The following is a 22308-nucleotide window of genomic DNA, read 5'->3' as shown; positions in this document are numbered from 1 at the left end:
GAGTTAACCTGGATGGAGCTAGTATGTCAGAGCTTTGGGCACTGGATGTCTAGTTTTGGAAGCTATCAGAGGTTTGACTCTCTCCTGCTCCTAGTAGAAAAGTTTGAGCATCTGCTCAAGTGGTGTGTGATTTGGACATGCAGAGCCACCTCCTCCATTGTCCCATGGATTGTGGCAAACCCTACACACCTGAGAGGTGTCCTTCAGTGGCTTACATGCTCCCCTGGAGCAGTACCTTGGAAAGAAGCTGGGAATGTAACACAGGGCTGGGGCCCTGGGAGAAAAGGGGAAGCATTTTGACAATAAGGAGGAGTTCAGAAAGCAGCTCTTCCTGTCCTCCTCTGGCAGTTGCCACTGTGGCTTTTCTTGCTGGATCCCATCTTCTGCCTGTGGACCTCACTGACAGACACACAACCTCCTGTAGTCTCTGCCTTTTTCAGTAGTGCTCCAGGCTGTGGAAAGTGGAGGCTGGTGAAAGAGGAAGGCTGAGGCAGTGCCTGGGTCTCCCATGGCATCGAACCAAAATGCTTCCCCTGCCATCTGGTTTTCCCAGAGCTCGGAAAACCTCTGAAACTTGGCCTGCAGCAAGAGCACAGGGCTTGTTCCTCCTGGTGGGACTGAAAAGGGCTGAGCATGCTGAAGACATGAGACAAAGCTCATCCAAAAAGGACAGAAGCCATCTGAGGTTCCAGGAACAGCAGCCTGACACTGCACAACCTCTCCCAAGCTGCTCAGCTTAGGACAGCATGGAGCTGCCCACAGCCAGACCAGGATCTCCCCCAGTGGCAAGGAAAATCCACGTTGGGTCAGAACCAGTCAGCTATTAGACACAGACAAGGATCTGATTATTAAACCATTTAATTCTCAAACCACTCACATGCATAATATTCTTTTACACAGTGTTAGAAGGAAGAAAGAAAATGCAATTTCTTTTTTTTTTAATACAAACAGAATTTCAAGTATACAGTTATAGAATTTTCCAAGATTCCTACCCAAGTTGCTAAGTTTTCATTCACATTGTTCTTAAAGCTGTCCGATGAGAGCACTTTTTGCTAAACTGCTTTCAATGCAATTGTACAGTCCCCTCTACCTTGGTTTTATTTCCCCCTGTCCCAACCCTGGTTCTCCTACCACCCCTGCACACAACCCTCCAGCAGCGCTGGCTGTCCCTGGACAAAATGGCCATAGAGCTTCTGTCTGTCAGTGCCTGCTGGAAGAGGCAAAGGGAAGTGGTCAGGGAGGACCAGTTTGGGAACAGCTTGAATCACTGAAGAACAGTCTGATATCCACAAGTTACAGCAGGCTCACTCTTCAACCTGCTGCAGACTAGTCTGAACACTGACTTTTTTTCTTGAAATAAGGACTGCAACCAAAAAAAAAAATAAAAAAAAGACTAATTAGTAGAGCAGGAAATTTCTTAACTGCGAAATTAAGTCTTGAGTGTTAGGATACCTGTCCTAAAAAACTTTGATTTAGAAAGTTTGATTTATAGGTCACTATTTGAAGGTGACAGAACAATTTCTGTTACATATGGTTACTCTGCAAACCAGCTCAGAGCAGAATCAATGTGGGACACACAAACTTGGATTAAAAGAAAAAAAAAAAACTGAACTGCCAAGGGCTCCATATCCACATTATGGAAAAACCCCACAACCCCAGTAACAACTTTCTCCTTGCTTTGCTGTTCAGCTTAGCTCAGCCCTGGGCTGCCAGCTGGGTTGTAATTGGGTGCAAATTCTGACCTGTTAAAAAATGGGCTTTAAATCTTCTTGACAGGCAAGGCTGGGCTTCTCTTGACAAATTAAAAAGTCGCCTAACAGCCACCAACCCTGTCAGTGCTCAGGCACAGCGGGGGTGCTCCGGGCAGCGTGGGGGCCATGCCAGCCTGGGGGGCTGCTGGAGGTAGAGCTGCCATGGCCAAGGGTCTGGCAATGTTGCTCCCCCCAAGCTGTGACTGACCAGGAGCCGTCTGCCCGTACAACTGTGTCCCAAGCCAGCAACAGCTGTACTCATCCGACCAGTTAAAGTGCATTGCTGCAGAAAAGGGTTTGATTTTTTTTTCTTTTTAAATTTTTTTTTTAAAGAGAAACCTATTTAAAGTGCTGTTCTAGTTTGGAAAGAGACTCTGTTTAGAAAAAAAAAATGGCACCTTTTCACATGAGAGATCTGCTCTCTGTATGTGTGTGGATATATATATATGTAAATTTGCAGAGCCAGATCTGCTGACTAATGAACAACATATAAAAGTGTTTGTGTTTTATCTTATTGCTTTTTTTTTTTTTTTTTTTTTTACCGCTGCCTGCTCTCTTGGAGGCAGGAGGGAGATGGATTCTCCTTTTACCTTCCCCACCATTAACTGATTTCCCAGTGCAGGAACGTGGTCTCACAGCTCTGGCCTAGGGGACAGTTCACTGTTACGCAGCACATAGGAGGTGACAAAGCCCCCCCTGAACTGTCACAGCCCCATGGCCAACTTGTAAGCGGTCACAGTGAGGAACTGGAGGCCAAGAAAGACTCTGGACTCCAAGGGGCTCCCGTTGCTCCTGCCAGATGCCATTTTCATAGAGTCACTTTACAGAGCAGACCTGCATTTCTGAAACACAGAGGTACGGAAAACAAATCTCTTTAAAGTGAAAGCTTTGCTGCTAGAGTGTGTAGTGTGGTAACCTCAGCACTCCAAGAGAGAGAGGTAGTTACTGTCCTGTGAATATGCTGCTGCTTAATGCAACTCCATTTCTGGAGTGATTGCTCAAAAAAAAAAATCCTGTGCTCTTCATTAAGTTATCCCAGTTAAATCTTTCTGCTGAAGACATACTTGACTATTCCCTCTAAGAGGTTTTTATATCTTAGAAATTGATTGTCAGTTATGTTTGTTACAAGATGAAATTTTATTAGCAAATCGCTATACAAAGCGACTTCCCTTGTTAACTCTTACAATTCTTTCCCACTACTCAACTACCCATGCCCTGTTTGGGGGTCACATCCTGCCTGCTCCTGCAGTAGGACAGCATTTCCCGCTCTGAGCGGTTTTAATGGAAAAAAACGAAAGTTTTAAAAAGAGCTACTGATATCATATTCACAGTGTTATACAGGAAAGGTGGGGTGACACCAGGGAAATGAGGGGAGCTCTGGGGACAATGGGGCCACGGCTTGTGGGAGCTCCAGCTACTGTTTAACACACTAGAGGCTTGGGAAAGCTGCATTCCTTCCCTTCCCAGACTAAAGCAGTGCTTTGAATACCTTGCTTCCATTTCCATGAATTAACATCTGATCCAGTCTTCTCATTCTTCCCTAATCTTCCCTGCAAGCGTGGGGCACAAGGTGAGGAATATGTTACAGCAAGAACATCCAGGTGCATGTTATTCTCTTCCTAATTCATATTCTAAAAGACCTTATTCAGAAAAGTCTGTTTTGCCACCCAGGATTGCTCTTGCCTGTCCTAAATGTCAGCTATGTCACACACTAACACAAAAGAACCATGACTTATTTGAACTACCACACTCCTCTCTCCCTTCCCAATATTCCTCACAGGCACTTGCCCTGTGACAACACAGCCCTGGAAACTGTCTATGTCAGTTTTCTGCTCAGGCCAGCACCTTAGGGAAGGGCCCAAGGAATATGTCTTAAGTAAAAGGTATGATAACATTCTACTCTCAATCCCACCTGGGGTGCTTCCTCCAGCAGCACAACCCTGGTTTAGGAGACCTTCTAACCTGTGAGAAAAGTGCCTGCATGCCACCTACACCCTCCTTCCCTGCATCTCTGTCAGAGAGCCAGGCTGCCCCGTAAACAGCCTCTGCAAACAAACATCAACTGAAAGAACCCCCTGGGCTGGGGACAGCCACAGTGGGGCTGGAGCTTCATGCCCCTTCCCCAGATTCAATCTGTCAGAAGGAGAATAGCACTGCCCACCTCTTGTTAGTGTCACCTACAGCTGCCACTCTCTTCCCACTGGCGTCTTGTAGCCAAGAGTTGTCTTCAGTTCCCAATGCACAGGAAAGGAAGGATTCAAGAAAAGCTTAATGGTAATCCAGAGAGTTTCCTTAGACATGTAAACTCTCAGAATATACTATTGGGGGGCACAAACCCCCCATCAAACCAATGTCCAAGACACGTGGAGGAATGAGTGGACCCCAGGGAAACGTCAAGAAAGAGCTTTTGAAATGTGACCAAATGGGTAACCAATTAATCGGCATCATCAAGTTAAAATTTGTTTCTCTCAGACTAGTTTTGTGACTCCTCCCCCTGCCCCAGACTCAGCAATTTCTACTGGAATTCTAGTGGAAAGCATCCCTGCCCATGGCAGGGGGGATGGAATGAGATGAGCTTTGAGGTCTCTTCCAACCCAAACCATTCTGTGATTCTGTGATTTGAGTAACTAATTTCAATTGTATTTTATCCTTTTATACTGCTGCTTTCTGCATTTTATGACCAGAAGTAAATTAATCAATCCAACTTCATTTTTCATGTCTTATTAATTTCACTGTTTCATAGCCAATGGTATTGGGTCTGACTGCAAAGGTAATGGGAATATTTAAATAAATATGCCTCACTGCACTATAAAAATAATGCAGCCATTTCACCATAGATCTGAGGGGAAGGGTGTTAGGTACATTAATAAAAACTAAGCTGAAGGCTTAACATAGCTGACAGTCTGCAAAAAAATTAATGCACTGATTTTCTTAAGTACTGCCTTAGGTAACTGCAGTGAAATAATAGACCAGAATATGTCAGATTAAACAAGGAACTTACACAGCAGTATTTAAAAATACCTGAATATGTTTCAAAAGCTTAACTGATATGAACTAGGAAGCCAAATAAAGCTGCCCATTTTACATAATTCTAAAAAAAAGTAAATGCAGTTTGGCGCAGTCTAATGGAAACAGGAACTCAGAGTCTGCTCTCTCCCAGGATGGAGATTTCCCAGATTCTCTGGACAACCTGATCCAGTGCTGTTTGACTGTACTCATGGTGAGATAATATCATACCTAATCTGATCTTCCCTTGTATAAACTGCTGCCTACTGCTGCTCCTCCTTCCACTGTGTGCCTCCAGGAAGGGTCTTGCTCCATCTTCTCTGCACCCTCCCCTGAGCTGTGGAGTTTAAACAGGAGAAATGATATAGGTAAAGGAGAAAGCACTGAAATGAAAATAAACTTCAGTCTTCAAAACTTGCTAGAAAACTTAACACTCAGAAAATGGCACTTTGATCTCTGGTACCACTCATTCCACCCTTCACTTTCCCCCCTTCAGCTCCTTCCAACAGAGTTTCTGAAATGCTCACAGCTCACAGCATTTCAATGCCGCCACAGGGGACTGATCCTTTTCCTTCTTTACTATTCACAGCTCCAGCATGAAAAACACTGGTGCCGCTCAGCTCTCATGTGCGAGGACAGGCATCTTTGGCGACCTGTCTAGCAAGGCAGCAGCATTTCCTGCACCCTGCTGCCCCCATGCAGGTTCCAAACTCAGCATCTCCCTGCCCATAGCATCCATGGCATGCCAGACACATGCACTCCTCCTCCCAGTGCTGCTTTGCTGCCGTTCCACCGTTCCACCCAACCCCCTGAGCGGTTCCAGTGCCACCAGCCCCAGCCAGGGCTGAACATAGATGAACTGCCTCTTTATTTCAACTGTCTTCCTCCTCTCTAGAGGAAGCAGAGCTGCTGCCAAGCCTGCGGGACATGTTAGAGGTGAATTTGTTTTTAGCACTCGCTAATTCCTTGGAAAGGTAATTACTCCCTGGCACAGAAAAATCAGCAAGATCCATTATTTCTTCCCATTGGTGACACTAGAACATGAATCTTCACAGAAGTTACTAAAAACCCCCAAGCACTTCTAGACATCAGGAAATAGCAACAGCTCATTTCCTAAAACTTTAAATTAGACACTAAATACATCAGTGTCTGGTTTTGTGGCTTCCTCCCCAGCTCCCAGCTGTGCCAGATCACAGGCTGATTTGCTGTCTTCTCCCCTTTTATTTCTAGCTTTGCCAGAACGTCCTTGTTTTCCTGCAAAACTGTTAAGGACCACGAAAAACATCTTCAGAAAGCCCCACCATCCAACTTTACCCAGCAAGTTTCAAATCCTTTCAAGGATGCAACTCCCCAGCAGCACAAGTTCTGAAGTCTTATTAGTATCCATGTTTTTGTCACCACAGACCTTTCAGAATTCCCACCTTAAAAAGGTTGTTCCGATTTCCCAGACACATCATTTCACTAGATGTAATACTTTGGTTTACAAGTGGATTAAAATATAAATTAAATAAGAATAATGCTAAATGAGTTAATATTTAAACACTTTATATTTGTTTTTATATATGTATATACAGGTATGTGTGTGTGCACTCCCTAATGACAGCTAGAGGAAGCAAAAGTCATTCTCCAAAGCCTTCTACTCTTCCAACTAGCATGGTCAACTTATCCATTGCAACAATTCCCTGTGCATAAAAGCTAATGAAGCACTGGAAGGTGGTGCTGGTGACCAGCCGGATCACGCAGACATTCAGGAGCAGAAAGATAATAAATTATAAGAAGCAGTAGTAACTTGTTCACAGTTGGGATGAGGATAATCTTATGGGAAACCTGAATTGCCTACAGTCCTAGGAATAAAAAGCCAAAGGTAACTGAAGGTTACAGATACACTGCAGTTAATCCTAAAAGCAAAGCTCAGATCTGACACAAAGAAATGGCAGAAACCATGTGGAATTTCTCCCAGCAGCCTAAACTCTGGTACCATCAGATTCAGCAGGAAGCTTTCCAATACCTCCATCAAAACCAGTATTCGTCCTGGGGCTGCTCTGATCACTGCCTCCATCTCAGCAATGGATGTTTTCCCAAGTAGGAAGATTCCTTGAAGCCAACTCGATCCTACATCCAAAAGAAAATGTTCCCAGTCCTTTCTTGATTCTATCAGCTCAGACATCACATTCAATGTCTCCTAATTCCCAGCCTCTGGGTTTTCTTACATTTGCCAAGCCAAAGCCTTTCAGCAGATGGAAATATTTTAGAGATGGTAGGACTCTTCAGATAATTTTATAACCACTTGAGTGGGCTCCAGGTTAGGAATAACCTATATTTCTAACAAGACTAACTGCAGCAAAACTTTGGTCTGCTACATTTTATTTATAACCAAACCACAACAACAAAAAACCCCCACAGAAAGTCTACTCCAAATCTACTCTGTTCCAAAATGTTCTGGTAGATTTTAGTTTCAAGAAGCAGCCAGTGGTGTTTGCATAGTTCTAACTTCTATTTGGTTACAAATATATGTACATACATGTGCATGTGTGTATTTTTTGTGAAAATATCCTTTGAAGGACAATGATTAAAATATGGATTCTGAGCTCCTCTTTAGGCCCTTTCACTGCAGCTGTGAAAACTCTGTGTGTGGCTCTCACCTTGTGACAGGAGTGATGCTCCCCACATTATTTTGCTATGCCAGTGGATTCCCGACTTTCCAACTGCACTCCTGGCCTCAGGCTCAGCTCCCAGGGAAAACTCAGAGCCCAAACCATGGCATCTCCTTGAGTTACAGTTTCTTGACTTATAAAATGGTATGAGTTGGAAGGGACCTTTAGAGGTCTTCTAGTTCAACCCTCCTGCCATGAGCAGGGACTTTTCCCATCCCCAAAATATTTCCAGCAGATCAAGAACAGCATTTGGTGTCACCAATCTGCAGAAACACTTGGATGCTGGCACGGCTAAATTGGCAGGCATGTCACAGATCAAAGAGGAGAATTTGGTAAAGTTTAAATAATTTCAAGTGCTATTTTTTGTTGGTTTTCAAGATGCACAATCCTGCCTACCTCTCAAGCCACCTTCCACCTAAATCAATGGCACCTTTGCAGCTGTCTTCCTATATATACATTTGATTCTGCAGGAGAGATGAAGTCAGCAGCAAATAAAAGCTACAACTCTGATCCTGCAAAAGCCTCCTTTGGGCTGAATCACCCAAAAGCACCAAGGACTCTGCTCCAAAACCAGACTGCTTGGAATCACTTCCTGAAATGGGCATCTCCCTGTTAAGTGACATTCCTACTGTAGAGATGTGGGACAGAAACACAGCTACAGGGCTGTCACAGAACGAGAGCAGGACAGGCAGGGAGAGCTGTCCTGTCCATTTCTTTGAACCTTGAGCTCACAGAGGGCTGAAATCCTGTCTGTGTGCCCTCTGTGCTGAGCCAGCCCCGCAATGCTTTTCAACGGGGCTACAGCTTGTTCCTAGTGCTATTCCAGATCTGGACAGCTGTCAGATGGGAACGGGGCCAGTCACCTTCGACCTCACTGAGTTTAAAACAGCAGCAGACACACAATATGCTTTCTGTTCTTCCTGCCTTTCGGGCACCCAAACTAAAGTTAAATTATACAGATCACAGCTTTAGAATATTGTAGAGAAGATGTAGGAAAGTCCAAGGACTGAACATGATGGTGGATGATGCTAGGAGAACAAAGAGGGATTGCACACCTGCACTGGCTGCTCAGGCTATCCCTTGATCTTACTAAGTAGCTCTAAACATGTTCTCAGCCTCCTGTTACAAATTATAGCATTCCATAAAGCCTCTCATTCATCCCTCTCTAGCTGCTGGAAATACATAGCACAATTTGTTTTCACATTCTCCCACTGCATTTTGGCCTTCTCCTTTTTCCAGCTTTACATCGGTCATCCTCCTGAGGTTTAACTTTTCTCCAAAGCAGCAACACAGTAATAACACAATTCTTGTTATTTTCACAGCTATTCACAGGGAACCTGGCAGCAGCAGGGAACAGCCTGGAAAGGCAACCATCACATCACTTGGGTGAGACTTGGCACCAGAGCTTGCTGCAGGCTTAAGGAGATAACCACAACTCTTCACATTTGCGAGGTGAGTTCTTTGACAGCAAAGAACTAAGAAATGCATTCACCTCCAAGAATGCAAACTATAAACCCAGAGTGTGTTCTCCCTATTGCTTGAGGCAAGCAAACAAATGGGTTAATAAGCCCTAACTCTAAAGCAGACAGAAATGTTACATACAGAGGTATTAAAACACGAGAGTTCTCTTCACATCCTCCTTAAATCACAGTTGAAATCACAGTTTTGGCAGAAAAAGATGCAGCTAGATGTGGGAATGCAAAACTGTGCCTCAACTCATCACAGAAGCATTCGCACTTGGAAAGTTGGCATCTGATTCTCCACAGTTTTGGTGCAACTGTAAAGAGCCACACCAACGCAGAGGGAACAGAACACAGTATCATTCTGTTAGAGAAAGCACCTCTAAGTGGCTACACCACTGCCAGAAAATTCACATGAGGTTTTTCCATGCTGTATATGACCTCCAACCCCTTTTTTGTCGAACCTTGGTCTCTCTTACACTGAGGAAGTCAACCATCAAAGGAAATGTTTAATAATTCCTTCAGAACTGGTTCCACCGTCTAGTGCGGATGGGCCTGAACTACTTTCAGCACTGTTCAAGAAATATTAGACATCATGATTCCCACACATACATACACATACGCATCCATTAAATGCACAGAAATAATATCAAAATGATTCCCACTACCATACCTTATATTGACTCTAGCTATAAGCTATAAACTTCACCTCAGCGAGGCCCGGGCAAGAATATTGGCTCTTTTGCATGCAATTAGAAATGATCATTTATACAGTGGCAACCTCTGCACAACAAAAACCCCAAAACCAAAAAACAAAAGCAAACATAAAGGAGGAAAAAATAAAAAAACTTTCACAAGCTTTGTTTTCAGCCTAGTAAGGTATGAAGGACCAATTTCACGGTTTTCACCAGGCCACTTTAAAGTAGTGAATCAGCAAACAGGATGCGCTGTTGGCATCCCGGACTGTTCGGATGCTCCTCCGTTCACAGTATTGATACAGTAAAACAAAAACCTGCTCAAGAAACTCACAGCTATATCATGGGAACAAAGGCATTCACCATTTTGTGTCAGCCCTTCTTCATTACAGTTGCCATCTGACTCAGAAAAATGTTGTTTGTGTAGCAGTTACTGCACCTTCACCCTTCTCTTCACAGCAAGCTTAGCAGGGAAACTTTCCCACTATATTTTTATATAATATATGTATATAAATAATTTTATGTTTTTATAGTTTGGTAGTATTCTTTTAAAACTTCTATTTTAAAACACTTAAAAATCTTTTAAGCATCTAAAAGTAACTTTTGATGCTCTCTAGTGTGAACAGGATAGGACTTCAAAGTTTTAAACTTTTTTCTTTTTTGGTAACTTCAAAAGCTATGACTAAAGCAGCACATCTTCACTCCTCCCCACACCTTGATTGCAACAAAACCTACCTTGACCACCCTCCCACCTCATCCTCTGCCACTGCTCTCTGGCAACCTCACTGTTTTGGTACCATCCTGTTTGACCTTCACCAGGAAACCTGAAGGAGCTGGTTGTTTGGGTGGCCAAATCACTCCCTGTGTGATGATGCACTTGACAGGAGAGTAGGAAGAAGGGACAGAAGGAAAACAGAGGTGAAATATCAGTTTTCCTGTTTGAAATGGTCAATGAAATGGTACTTTGCAGGTGCCCAGCTCAGAACACCTGCAAAGGTTCCTCTCATAGGAGCACAACCCTGTTACACATGATCCTAGCACCGAGCCCTTCCCCACACACAAAACCACATTAGAACCACATCTCTTTTTAAGAGATGGGAGGAACAGTGAGACCCCTCACAGAGAAAAAATCTATACAGCAAGGCAAGAATACATCACCCTTCTCAAAATTATTCCCTCCAAAGGGGCAGGAAAATTATTTGAGTCCCAATTTGCAGATGGGGGAAAGCAAGGGCTGGAGACATTTTCATGTGCCCGAAACTGTGCAGTCAGACTGTAGGTCAAGCTCTATTGTCAGTTGGTCAGTCTCCTGCCTGTTAAACCCCCACTCTACCCACTCATCCAGCTTTCTTGCTGAAACAAGAGGAAGTGTATTTCTTTTCCAATGTCTCCTTGTTCCTCCCATCACGTTAAGGTTCAGAACTTCAGCATTCCTTATCATACACATTGTACATCCTCAAGAGAAATCCTTCACTAAACCTGATACGTGCAACCTGTCATTCATTCCCCCCTCCATCATTAATAACTTGGCATCAGAACCAGAGACAACTCTTAAAATATTGCATATTTTTTTAAAAAAGGTTTCAGGATTTTTGCATTTATCTATCTGTCCCATGCTTTTCTGTTTATGAACCACATAAGCCCGTGCAGACACCTACAATACACACGCAGGCATGTCTCTCCAGGTTTGCTAAACTTGCTCTAAACATCAGAGCTACTCAGAATACAAAAATCTAAAGTCCATGCAAGGGGACAGAGCTGTGATTGCTCTAGGAACCGTTCACTTTTAAGTCTCCTGAACTGTTATAAGGAAATAGAGTAGGGTTTTCTTTTCTTTTTGCATTTCATTGATAAAAAAGTTATCAAACTAGTTTGTAGAAACAGGTTTAAAAGCAACCACCCATGATTGCTCAGCTGTGGCGACAGCATTGCAGTATTTCCATATCCCATACTGCTGTTCTAAAAAATCAAGTGTGCGTCAAGGGGGGAGCAGGGGTGAAGGAGGACTTTGGTAGCCAGCCTCTAACTCCACAGTCCAGCCAGTCCAGAAAAACTCTTTCTAACCCTTGGCAGCACCCGAAGCATGGCAGCACTCTGGCCAGGATGTCAGAGTGCTCCAAGCTCTCCAGACCAGCACCAGCAGAGGATAACCTCCTCTGAAAGACCCCTCCAGCCCTTCTCCCAATGCATCAGAGTCTCATGCAAACCTCACAGCTGCTAAATTCCACTCTCAGTAGCTGAAGTGCTTCCTTCACATTTTGCTGACCTCTGGAATACCGCTTTGTGGCTGTGCCCACTTTAACAAGGGGCACTGGGGCCACATGCCTGGAACAGGCAAGCCCAAAGCCCTAAAACAACAGTTTAAATAAAAACGTATAGAGACACACCGAAAATAAGACAGGGATAAATGTGCTTGGGCAAGGCAGGTTCCACCAGGACAGTCTTTTTGTTTTCTTTACTGTGGCAACTACGTGGGGAAGGGAGAAAGGCAATGGCCCCTTGCCCCTGCTCTCCCCTCGAGTGGGAGCAGTGGATATGGCTCTGTGGCTGAACCCGGCACTGCCAGCGGGACGCCCTGCTGGGCCACAGCGCTGTCCAAAAATACAAATGACTGCTCGTCCCAAATCACTATGGAACAGTAAAAAAATTTAAAATCCTGTCAGATCCCTGAATAAGAAGTTGATTGACACAGTTGCTCTGTTTTTCTCCAAGAGGAGGAGGAATAAGGGAGAAAACCATTTAACACTCTATGGGGGTGTGCGTGTGGGTGTGTGAGAGAAAGAGAGATAAAGAGAAAGATTTTTCTATTTTGGCAATATCTTGGGAGCTTCTTTCTGTTCAGTGGTGGCATTGCACTAATTATAGTACCAGCCTGCCAGGTTGGTGCTGACTCTTTAGAGCCAGGAATGGGAAGACAGTCCTTTCTCTCAGGATTCCACAGCCGCATTTCAATCAGGCCCAGTTGTGGACACAGATCCCTGTGCTGTCTCCCCCACAGCCACAGCCTCCTCCTGTGAAGGGGATTCCTCCTCTGCCTGCCCCCGGGACGTGACAGTGGTCTCGGGGGAGATGCTGTGGGGCCCCTCCAGGGGCAAACAGCCGGGATGGTTCTTGCGAAAGTGCTGGTTGAGGATGGCCTGGAAAGGGAAGCTTTTGCCACACACGTGGCAGTGGAAGGGCTTGTTGCCTGTGTGCTTGCGGATGTGATATTCCAGCTGATCCTTGCGGGTGTACTTCTTCCCACACATGCGGCAGACAAAAGGTGTGATGCCCATGTGGAGCCGCATGTGCCGGTCCAGGCTGCCCTTCTGGTTGAAGGATTTGGCGCAGTAAATACATGTGAGCCGCGGGTTGTACCGGAACCAGCGCTCTGAAACCTCTTGCTCCCGCAGATATTCCACGTAACCGCTCACTCCAAGCATGGCTGATTCCTCCCCCTGCCAAGGAAATAGCATAGATTTAAATAACAAGCAGCCTAAAACAATTTGCAGAGAAGATCAGGCCCAGGTCCAGCCAGCAAAGCATGTGCCAAACCTCGAAATCAGCAGCACTAATGTCTGCAACCTCAAGCACACATTTAAGTGCTTAACTGGGGCCTTGGGGCTGAAGACAAATGAGCAGTCAATTAGAAACCATTGCTGCAGAGGTCCCTTCTGCCAAGTCATTCCCTGGATCTGGGGAAGAAGACAGTCCTTGGAAGAAGACACCTCAGAAGGGTGTTTGGCCACCAATGCAGTTGTGGACCATGTGTCAATACTTGTTACTTTCTTAAAAATTTGTGCCACTTTTATTAAACAACTTGAGTGTATCCCCTTCTGTTTTCCTTACTAAAAATTGAAAAAAAATGGTGATTGATGAGCTTGTAGTAAAACAAAGGAGGAGCAAACCACAAATTGTCTCTGAAAGTCTTCAGATGTTATTTTACACACGTATTTATTCAGGTGTCATTTTATTCGGGTTTCATTTTATAATGAACATTTGCCTGCTTGGCTGTGTAACCCAACCCAGCCCTGTGGATGTGCCTGACCTGGCTCGCACAGCAAGGACTCCTCTGTATTTTCTGAAGCCACACAGACAAACAGTCAAGGGCAGCCTGAACCACAAGCCTGGTCTCAGCACATACACTTCTGGCCATCGTATTCAGACTAAGCAGAAACAGACCAACTCCCGAATACTTTTGTGCTCAGGACGCACTTTTACTCTCCCAATGCTGCTTCCCAACAGAGCCAAATGTGGAGAAGCAACCAGTGTAATAGCAGGAGAGCATCTCCTCCGCCAGCCAGGGCTCTTCAGGCATTAGCAGCAGTGTACCTGTGCCAGGTGCTGCTGAATCCAGCTGTGCAAGCATAGGGAAGCTGTTCAGGACTAAAGGAGATACACAAAGCTCTGGTTCTTTCTTTCCACTCTACCACTGCCATTGGGCAGAGATCATGGGCAGGCTATTTTAGTATGGATATGGCAATGCCACGAGAGTGGAAGGTGATGATACTTCCCCATGGTGTGTAAAGCCTAAGGTTTCATGCTTGAGGTCATCTTGCAATGGAGAAGTAAGAGCAGCTTTTCTGTAGGAAGAGTGAAAATTTCTTAGTATGTCACACTTCCCCTAGAGAGCTGGTTTGACCTGAAATTTTCTCAGTGTCTTCTGAGGACACAAAACAAAGCTTTGAGACTTGGGAACAAAAAGGTATCTGTTGTTTTATGGAAGTGTCTAACAAAGCCAGCAGACAGCAATCACAATTTCTTCCCCTTTGCTTCCAGGTCTTACTCAAAGGCAAAGCAGCCTAGTATCCCCTCATCTGCCTCCAGCCAAGCCAACTCCTTTGCTTATGCACTGACACATTCCCTACTTGCCACGCTCACTAGAGTCCTTCTGCACTGTGTTGGCTGACACACTTGCACTACAGTGGCACTGTGACACTGACTAGGTATGCAACAAAATTAGACCAAAATGATAAGGCACAGGTATTGCTGCTGTGTCCCACTTTGCTGCATTCTACAGCCCACTGCCCACCCATTTGTGTATCTCTCCCTCCTACCCCAAAAATTCTGTGCCCAGAAAGCAGAGAATTCTGAGCTCCTTTTTGTTGCAAATTCTGCTGTGCAACACAGTCACTTGGAGACAAGACAGAGACCTCTGTACAAATCCACAGCTTTTTTGCACTCTACCCCTAAGGGCACATAAATCTCCAAGGTTTATTGGTGTAGTGCCTGGAGGGCTTTTGGGAATGGCTTTGGTACCAGCACAGAAAGGTTCAGCTGTTGTCACCCGTCTTCCACAGAAGCCAAGCCACACCTCCTCCCTCAGCTCATGTATTTGCTGCCAGTGTTTGAGGGCAGATACAGTTCTGCGAGCAAATGGGGTTTCTCCTCAGGAGTTGGTGGCCTGCCCAGAATGAGGGTGGATATTTATGCCCTCAAACAACAAGAGGAACTCCTTGTGTTTTCCACATACCTGGCCGAAATCCCAAACAGCCAGAATCAGTTTTAAATCGTACATGGCCAGCAGATGTTCTCCTGTGAGCAAGTAAGCCCTTTGCCAAAGCAAAAGGTCCTTGTATCACACACATTATTGCTTGAAAAAATATAAACTATGACACATTTCACCCATTAAAACACAGTCCCCTTCACCTTCAAGCCAACATTTACTCACAAACTTCTTTATCTGCCTACCTGGGAACTGGGCTGCTTGGGCTCATCCATCCGCCCGGGAGACTCACTTTTTGATCTGTACCGCTCAGTCACAGCAACCATGCTGCCAGAAGGACTAAATCTGTGAGGTGGGGGAAGAGTGTAAATGGAATTTTTAATGGGCATCAAGTCACTACGGTGTTTAGAACAACGGGTAAGCAATAGAGGCACCTGTATAGCATCTCTTCTTCCTTACCAGCTAACACACAGGAGGTAGAACAGTGCAAGTATAAAAGAAAAACCAAATCATACCAGTCTGTGGTTTCAGTCTAAACATCTGGAAAATAAAACTAAGTCATTTGACTTCCAGCAGAGAGGGGCTGCTATCATGAACAAACCAATATGGGCCTGATGACTCAAGAACTGTACAGCAGGACAGAAACCACTTCTCTGAGGACACCTCTCCTCCAGCACCCACACCCTCCTCCTCCATTCCCAGTGTGAAACACAAGGGATGATGGACTGCAGGTGGGAAACAGTGCATATAGACTGCAGTGCAAAAAGAGATGCTGGAGACTAGCTGATCCAAGGAACAGAGCTAAGGAAGTAGGAAAGCATCACTCTCCCAAGGCCCAGCTCAAGATTGTTCCCACTGATTGATTTATTAAGTGACAAGTGACAGAATATCCACTGCTTCCAGGTAGCTGTTTCCCCATGGGATTGAGTGAGAAGGGAGGCAGATGTGAGGAGAAGCACCAGAATTACAAACGCCCAAATACAACAGACCTGCCCTTTATCAAATCTGTGTTCTGGCCTGAGCATACAGCAAGAAAGCAAATGCTAGAGCAGAGGGGAAGCAGATGGATGGAGAATCAAAACATCACTCATTTTCAGCAAAGGTTTTCTCCTCTCTCATATAAATCAAAACAACAGTGGGGACCACTGGGCTCCCCACTTCAACTGCCTCAGAAGATGCAAACCCAGGGGCCACTGCTGTCATGGACCATGAGAATACCTTGACCTACAGCTGGTGCCTGGCTTGTTTCTCAGCCAGAATCATCCCCCGATATTTGGGTCAGAAGGCACCAGTGCAATGACACTTCATGTAACACATACGTATATGACCTTGTTAATTTGAATGCTGAACCTGGTTGAACTGAAGATTTTCTTTAAACAAAAATCTGAGGTTGAACTGAACATTTTCTTTAAACAAAAATCCCACCTCAGCTGAAATACTGGGAGGTAGAGATCCCAGCTTCTAAGAGTTAATAAATTATTTCCAAGGCTAGCCTGCACTGGGAGATCCTGGTCCAATAACTATCCAGCCAAAATACTATTACCCAAACTGGACACGCTTCCTAACACCAGGTAAAAAAACCTCCTTTGGCTTTTACATTTAAGATGGCCACAGAAAACAGAACGAGCAAATGTTCCAAAGCGACTGACCCAGCCAAGTCAGAATCTTGCATAATGTCCTCTTACAGCCAAGGTGAGTAATTAAGTTAAAGAAAACCCACCTGTCGATCTCACTGCTGGTTGGCCTGACCACTTTGGCTCCAGAGGAGCCTAAGGCAAAAGCCTCCTGGCCCAGTGATCCGTGGCCTGTCGTGTCGATCACCATGGCCGTGACTTCCTCAGCGCTGCTCCCATCTTCTCCCGAGGGCTGGTGCTCTGCCCCCAGCCACTCCTCCAGGTTCTCTGTCTTAATGCGCACTCCTCCCAGCACCCGCATGTCCTCGTCATTCCGTGTCCCGCGCTCTCCCATTCCTGTCTCAACATACCACTGTCCCGCTCTGTTAATCCGCAGGATGGGCTCCCTGCCTTCCACATCTGAACTCTGCTCGATTATCTGGGGACTGGTGGACTCCTCGGGCGGGCTGAGCTCCCGAATGTCCAGCACTGTGCTAACCTGGCCCAGGCGACTCCCCTTGGTGGTGCTGTGACGTGGGCTCAGGGAACGGTTTAGATTTGGCGTCACCCGGTGAGACTCAGGTGGTCTCTCCTGATGCTTTGTCCTGGTCTGGCTCAATTCTGCTTCCACCTCTGCCACGTTAATTTTGAAATGAATCCCCTCGAGGATCTGTGTGCATTTGTCTATGATGTGCTGCATCTGCAAGAAACTGGCGGCTGTCAGGTAACTGATGATGTCAGCCAGCTGCAGACATATCCTGCCAGTGTAGCAGAAGGAGAGGAGCTGCTCGAAAACAGAAGGGTTCTTGATGACTGAGATGGACACGGTGCTCATCTCATTCAGGGACATGTGGTCACGGAAGTAGGGCGAGCTGGCAGCCAGCACCACCTTGTGTGCACGGAAAGCCTGGCCCTGCACATTGACCACAATGTCACACAGCCGACCCTGCATGCGCAGCTGGTTCAGGTGGCTCAGGACAGAGTTACTGAAGTCAGGAATCTCCAGTTGAATGTTCCCACTCTTCTCCATGGCTGTCCCAGCTGCTGGTGCACAACTCTGCTGGAAAAGGGGGAAAAGATCCCATCATTAGCAAAGCCAATAATTTGAATTTAGAACATTTTTCACCTGCTTCCACACAGTTTGAAACACTGGGGCTTTTAGAGATCTTCCTCACCATTGAATTGCCACACAGCTGGCAGCAGCTTTCTTATCTCTCCATGCTATGCATCCCCCCACACAAGAGTTCTGCTAAACCAATTCCCAACAGACCCCCATTCCCTGTGGCTTTAGTGTGCAAAACACTTTGTTCTGCCAGCCCAAATAAAAGCACATATGCATGTAAAAAGAACATTAAAAATGGTATAGGTACTAAAAATAGGCACCTAATTGCATAACGGATTAAAGTACTCACCATTTGTACCTTCTAAGCACTTTGAAAAGGGAAAGTAATAGGGAAAGCTTTGTAAAACAGAAACCGGGAAGGAGACACCAGGATCAAAATCCTCCTGAGACTTTTGAAAAGCTGGCCAGAACACATCTGACTTTAAGGCATCCTAAGCGCCTCATTAACCTGAGATATCCATCATATCTGGCACTTCTGACACATGCCAGAAACTACATAACAGGAAGGTGAAAAAAAAGCTGCAGCCCAGGAGAGCTCACAGGGCCTCACTCAGGATCACTTTTGTAGGGTACCAAGAGGATTGACTTTGGTCATCACTAATTTCCCATCCTGGCCATACCCCAAGTCAGTAACTCCTGGACTCTTCCAAGTGCAGCAACAATGGGACTGTTCAGCTCAGGCTACAATTCCCAATGGTGCTGCTCCACTCGGACTGTGACCCACATAAATGGTTTACCCAGGCTATATATGGCCCATCCCTTGTTTCCCACCTCAGCTGGGATGTTCCTGGTTGTTCCCACCTCTACCACACAAGAGCTCCAGCTAGGCTCAGGGAGCACCTCATGGCCCAGCTAGTGCAGCTGGGGGACCCTTCATCGCTCAGCCAGGTCTGCCAAGGCTTATCAGGAGACTATGAGAACTCAGAGCAGGGCCAGGGATGTGGGGTAGGGGATGTACCACCACACCATCACATTTCATTTTTCCAAAGTTTGAAAATAAGCCCTGACCATATATGGTAAAAATTTGGAATGAACCAAAGTTAGACATAAACTCATCCAAAAAGGAATAAAAAAGTAAATAAGCTTGTTAAAGCCCACTCATGACATGACCAGATTCCAAGCTGAATGGCATTGAAGTGTGGATTGAGCAGAGTACTGCAGATGTCAGAACCATTTCAGGCAAGCTGGAAATACCAAGGCTCACAATGCCCACTCCAAGAAATTACCGAATCTAAGGGATCAGCACACAGAAGAACATGTGTGCCTTTGAAGGACTTTTTATTTGAATTTATGAACATTGCAGCATAGTATGTCCATAGGCCCAAGCAGGCTTTGTGCAAACTTGGCAAACCCAGTTACTAAACCTGAAGCTGCAGGACAGCCTATCAATGTTGTGGACTTGTGCCAAGGGATTACTGAGTGGTAGGATGGCTCCATGTCCCTGGGAAAGTGAGACTGGAGTGCACAAAGCTTCAGAAGGTGCAGCTGAACAGTGCATCTTAAGGCTTCTTCTCTCCTTCCCCTATTACAGAATCCCAGAATGGGACTGGATTGGATTGTATTGGAAAGGACCTTAAAGCCCATTCTGTTCCACCCCCTGCCATGGGCAGGGACACCTTCCACTATCCCAGGTTGCTCCAAGCCCCAGTGTCCAACCTGGCCATGGACAATTCCAGGGATAGGGCAGCCACAGCTTCTCTGGGCACCCTGTGCCAGGACCTTACCACCCTCACAGGTAACAATTTCTTCCCAGTACCCAGCCTAAACCTACTCTCTGTCAGTGGGAAGCCATTCCCCCTTGTCCTGTCACTCCATCCCCTGTTAACAGTCTCTCTCTGTCTTTCCTGTAGGTTTCTTTCAGGTATTGGAAGGCCACAATTAGGTCACCCCAAGGCTTCTCTTCTCCAGGCTGAACAACCCCAATTCTCTCAGCCTTTCCTCAAAGCAGAGCTGCTCCATCTCTCTGATCATCTTGGCACCTCCTCTGGACTTGCTCCAACAGCTCCATGTCCTTCCCTATCTTTAGGAGAAAGCAACAAAAAACCCTACAAAAATCAGGGAACCACAGTGCACAGATCTGTGTCAATACAGCATTGGGAGCAGAACATCAACTGCACAGAAAAAGGGGAAATAGAAAACCCAACATCTTACCTGGAGTACTGTGCGTTACATGCAGTGGGGACGAAATGGGGGTGCTACTTTCTTGTTCTCCTTTCTTTCTTCTTTCCTTATTTTCTTGTTTTCCTTTCTTTCTTCTATAGTAAGAAGGTTTGAAAACTTGTTGCCCCCTTCCCCTTTAGGAGGTAAAAAGAAAGAAAAACTGAAGAGCAGAGGAACTGGGTTCTCCCAAGCACAGGCACAAATGTTAAGCTTTGTCACTCTTGGATTTTCCCGAGGATCTAGCTCGCCATCTTCCCAAAACATTTGTTCCTAAAGCAATAAGCCCCAGAGCACTCTCAAGGAAGGCAAGGGTGAAACACCCATGTGCACCCAGGGACGCAAGAGGGAGGCAGAGGCTGAGCTTGGCACATACAGAAAGAAAAGGGGAAAAAAAAATCATCAGACCTTAACTGCTGAGTGTGGCTGGGTATGGCCATGGTCAGAAGGCAGCTGCTCCCCAGGGCGCCCAACAAATTATCTGTGAGCTCCTGCTTCAAAGGCAGGGAAAATCCATTTGGTCTTTATGACCCACAGAGTTCTGCTCACCTCAGTATCAAGGAACCTCTGTATTATGATCCACTCAGAGGCTGGCGAGAGGGAATCTGTCTTGTGGTTGAAACTACCCTGTCAGAGGCTGATTTCCCTGCATAAGGGATCTCTTGTCAGCTTCTGCACCTCAGCCACAGGGCAATGACATCCTGATTTTTCTCTTCCCTGGGAAGTCCATCACTTCCACCCACCTCTACCTGCAGGCTGAGCTGAGTCTCAGCACAGGGCACACACTGAGACAGTGCTGTTTTTAATGCAATGTGAAGTGTCACCAGCTGAGACTTGGACTTTACTTATCTCAGCAAATGCCTTCCAGCCTGTAAGACAGCTAACGAGAGCGAGAGGAATTTTCGATCCATCAGGTAAAAAGCAGAGACAGGCCACACAGCATATGATGTCACCCCGGGAACTGCACTGAAAACTCTCAACTTTTGCTTTAGGATTTATCGTGACTGGGCAACTTCACAGAATCACAGAATATCCTGAGCTGGAAGGGACCCACAGGGACCACTGAACCCAGCTTCTGGCCCTGCACAGACATTCCAACAAGCCCACCCTGTGCCTGAGAGAGTTGTCCAAACGCTCCTGGAGGTCTGGCAGCCTTGGGGCCGTGCCCATTTCCTGGGGAGCCTGGGTAGTGCTTGACCAGCCTCTTGAGGAAGAACCTTTTCCTGATATCCAAACTAAACCTCCCCTGACACAGCTCCAGCCGTTCCCTGGGTCCTGTCCCAGGTCCCAGAGAGAGCTACTTAGAATCCCAGAATGGTTTGGGTTGGGAGGGACCTTGGAGCCCATCCCATTCTACTCCCTGCCATGGGCAGGGACACCTTCCACTATCCCAGGCTGCTCCAAGCCCCAATGTCGAACCTGGCCTTGGACACTTGCAGGCATCCAGGGGCAGCCACAGCTTCTCTGGGCACCCTGTGTCAGGGCCTCACCACCACAGGGAACAATTTCTTCCCAATAAACCTACTTAGCTACTTACACACTCCAACAGGATTCCAACAACGATAAAACCAAATATAACTCTAAACTGAGACGAGCGGCGGTGGCTTCTCGCCCGTTCCCGCCCCGCCCGCAGGACCCGGTTCACAGAGTTCGATGTCTCCCCGCCCCGTCGCTCCCGGACCCTCCTCCCGCGGAGCCCGTGGCTCGTTCTGACCCGTGACAGCCGCACCGGGACACCGGACTGGGGGTGCGCGGGGCGGGCGGGGCCAACACCCCCCGGCCCCCGCCCTTCCCACCCTTGGCCCCGCGAGGCGGTGGCCGCGCCCCCGCCCCCTGCGCCTCCGCGGCCCCGGGCGGCCCCGCCCGCCTCTCCCGGCCCGGCCTCACCTGCTGGGGGTGGGAAGGGCCCGCAGCGCCGGCCCGGAACCGAAAGGCGCCAGCGCGGGCCGCGCCCCGGAAGGAAACGCCGTGCGGACCGTGGGCCCGCTCCCCGCCCCTGCCCGGGGGACGCACCCTGGTGGGTGTGGCCGCGTGGGCACCACGTGACCTGCTCTATATAAAGGACGGGCGCGCGATGCTCCTTCTTTTTCCGGATTGGGGGTGGAGGGGTTGCGGTATTCTCTGTGGCCCCGACGGTGAGTGGGGGGCGATTCCCTGCCTGAGGTGTAGTGATACCGGTCCGGGGGACGGCGTGGGGGCTCCGCGGGTGCGGGTCGATTGCCCACGGGCGGTGGCGAGAGAGGATTGAAGTGGATTGCGCCGCCGGGCCTGGTTCCGCGGCCTAGACCACTGGGGGCTCCGCTTCATCGGCGGCACTGGGGAGGTATGGGGTCGGTTCTGTAGAGCTCCACACGGGTTTGAGAGAGTAACAATTCAGGGTAATACCTAGTATTGGCTGAGGTGTCGAGTTACGGGGTCTTGCCT

The 22308-nt window shown here is 46.9% G+C and overlaps 2 protein-coding genes across 10 annotated transcripts in view; one reads left to right on the top strand and one right to left on the bottom strand.

The window, feature by feature from the left end:
• Nucleotides 1–842: 842 nt before the first annotated feature.
• On the bottom strand, nucleotides 843–21883 carry ZBTB37 (zinc finger and BTB domain containing 37). Of its 8 annotated transcripts, none has more exons than XR_014853880.1 (6): nucleotides 21422–21722; nucleotides 19879–20021; nucleotides 16712–17664; nucleotides 15237–15336; nucleotides 4989–13003; nucleotides 843–1363 (listed from the first exon to the last, which is right to left on the bottom strand). XR_014853880.1 is itself a non-coding variant. In XM_085068748.1 (6 exons), the coding sequence occupies exons 4-6, from the start codon at nucleotides 17632–17634 to the stop codon at nucleotides 12515–12517; spliced, it is 1512 nt and encodes a 503-aa protein (XP_084924874.1). In that variant the 5' UTR covers nucleotides 17635–17664; nucleotides 19499–19747; nucleotides 19879–20021; nucleotides 21422–21722; the 3' UTR covers nucleotides 843–12514. The 8 variants fall into 8 exon arrangements, 6 of the variants coding, with proteins under 6 accessions (XP_084924874.1, XP_084924876.1, XP_084924875.1 ...); XR_014853879.1 differs by having other exon boundaries at nucleotides 843–5094; nucleotides 10302–13003; XM_085068748.1 differs by adding an exon at nucleotides 19499–19747 and having other exon boundaries at nucleotides 843–13003.
• The window catches only part of NPL (N-acetylneuraminate pyruvate lyase), a 28104-nt gene continuing 27663 nt past the window's right edge, over nucleotides 21868–22308 (top strand). The window contains exon 1 of one of the 2 annotated variants that reach the window (XM_085068758.1): nucleotides 21868–22019. The gene's annotated coding sequence lies outside the window, so the exon portion shown is untranslated. The remainder of the gene's footprint in view (nucleotides 22020–22308) is intronic. The other variant, XR_014853881.1, reaches the window with a different exon arrangement.

This window comes from Lichenostomus cassidix, chromosome 8 (assembly GCF_008360975.1).
Source record: "Lichenostomus cassidix isolate B80296 chromosome 8, HeHo_3.0, whole genome shotgun sequence".
NCBI lineage: Eukaryota > Metazoa > Chordata > Aves > Passeriformes > Meliphagidae > Lichenostomus > Lichenostomus cassidix.
The sequence above is the reverse complement of the archived record's forward strand: the minus strand, read 5'-3'. Positions and strand labels throughout refer to the sequence as shown.

What these genes read in the sequence shown, in the direction of transcription:
- ZBTB37 (XM_085068749.1), bottom strand. Translation starts at nt 17,634, where the DNA reads ATGGAGAAGAGTGGGAACATTCAACTGGAGATTCCTGACTTCAGTAAC. An exon ending in ACCAGCAGTGAGATCGACAG is followed by an intron (nt 15,337 to 16,711) that starts GTGGGTTTTCTT and finishes CCCACCTCACAG; the next exon opens with ATTTAGTCCTTCTGGCAGCA. An exon ending in CCAAGCAGCCCAGTTCCCAG is followed by an intron (nt 13,004 to 15,236) that starts GTAGGCAGATAA and finishes TTTCCTTGGCAG; the next exon opens with GGGGAGGAATCAGCCATGCT.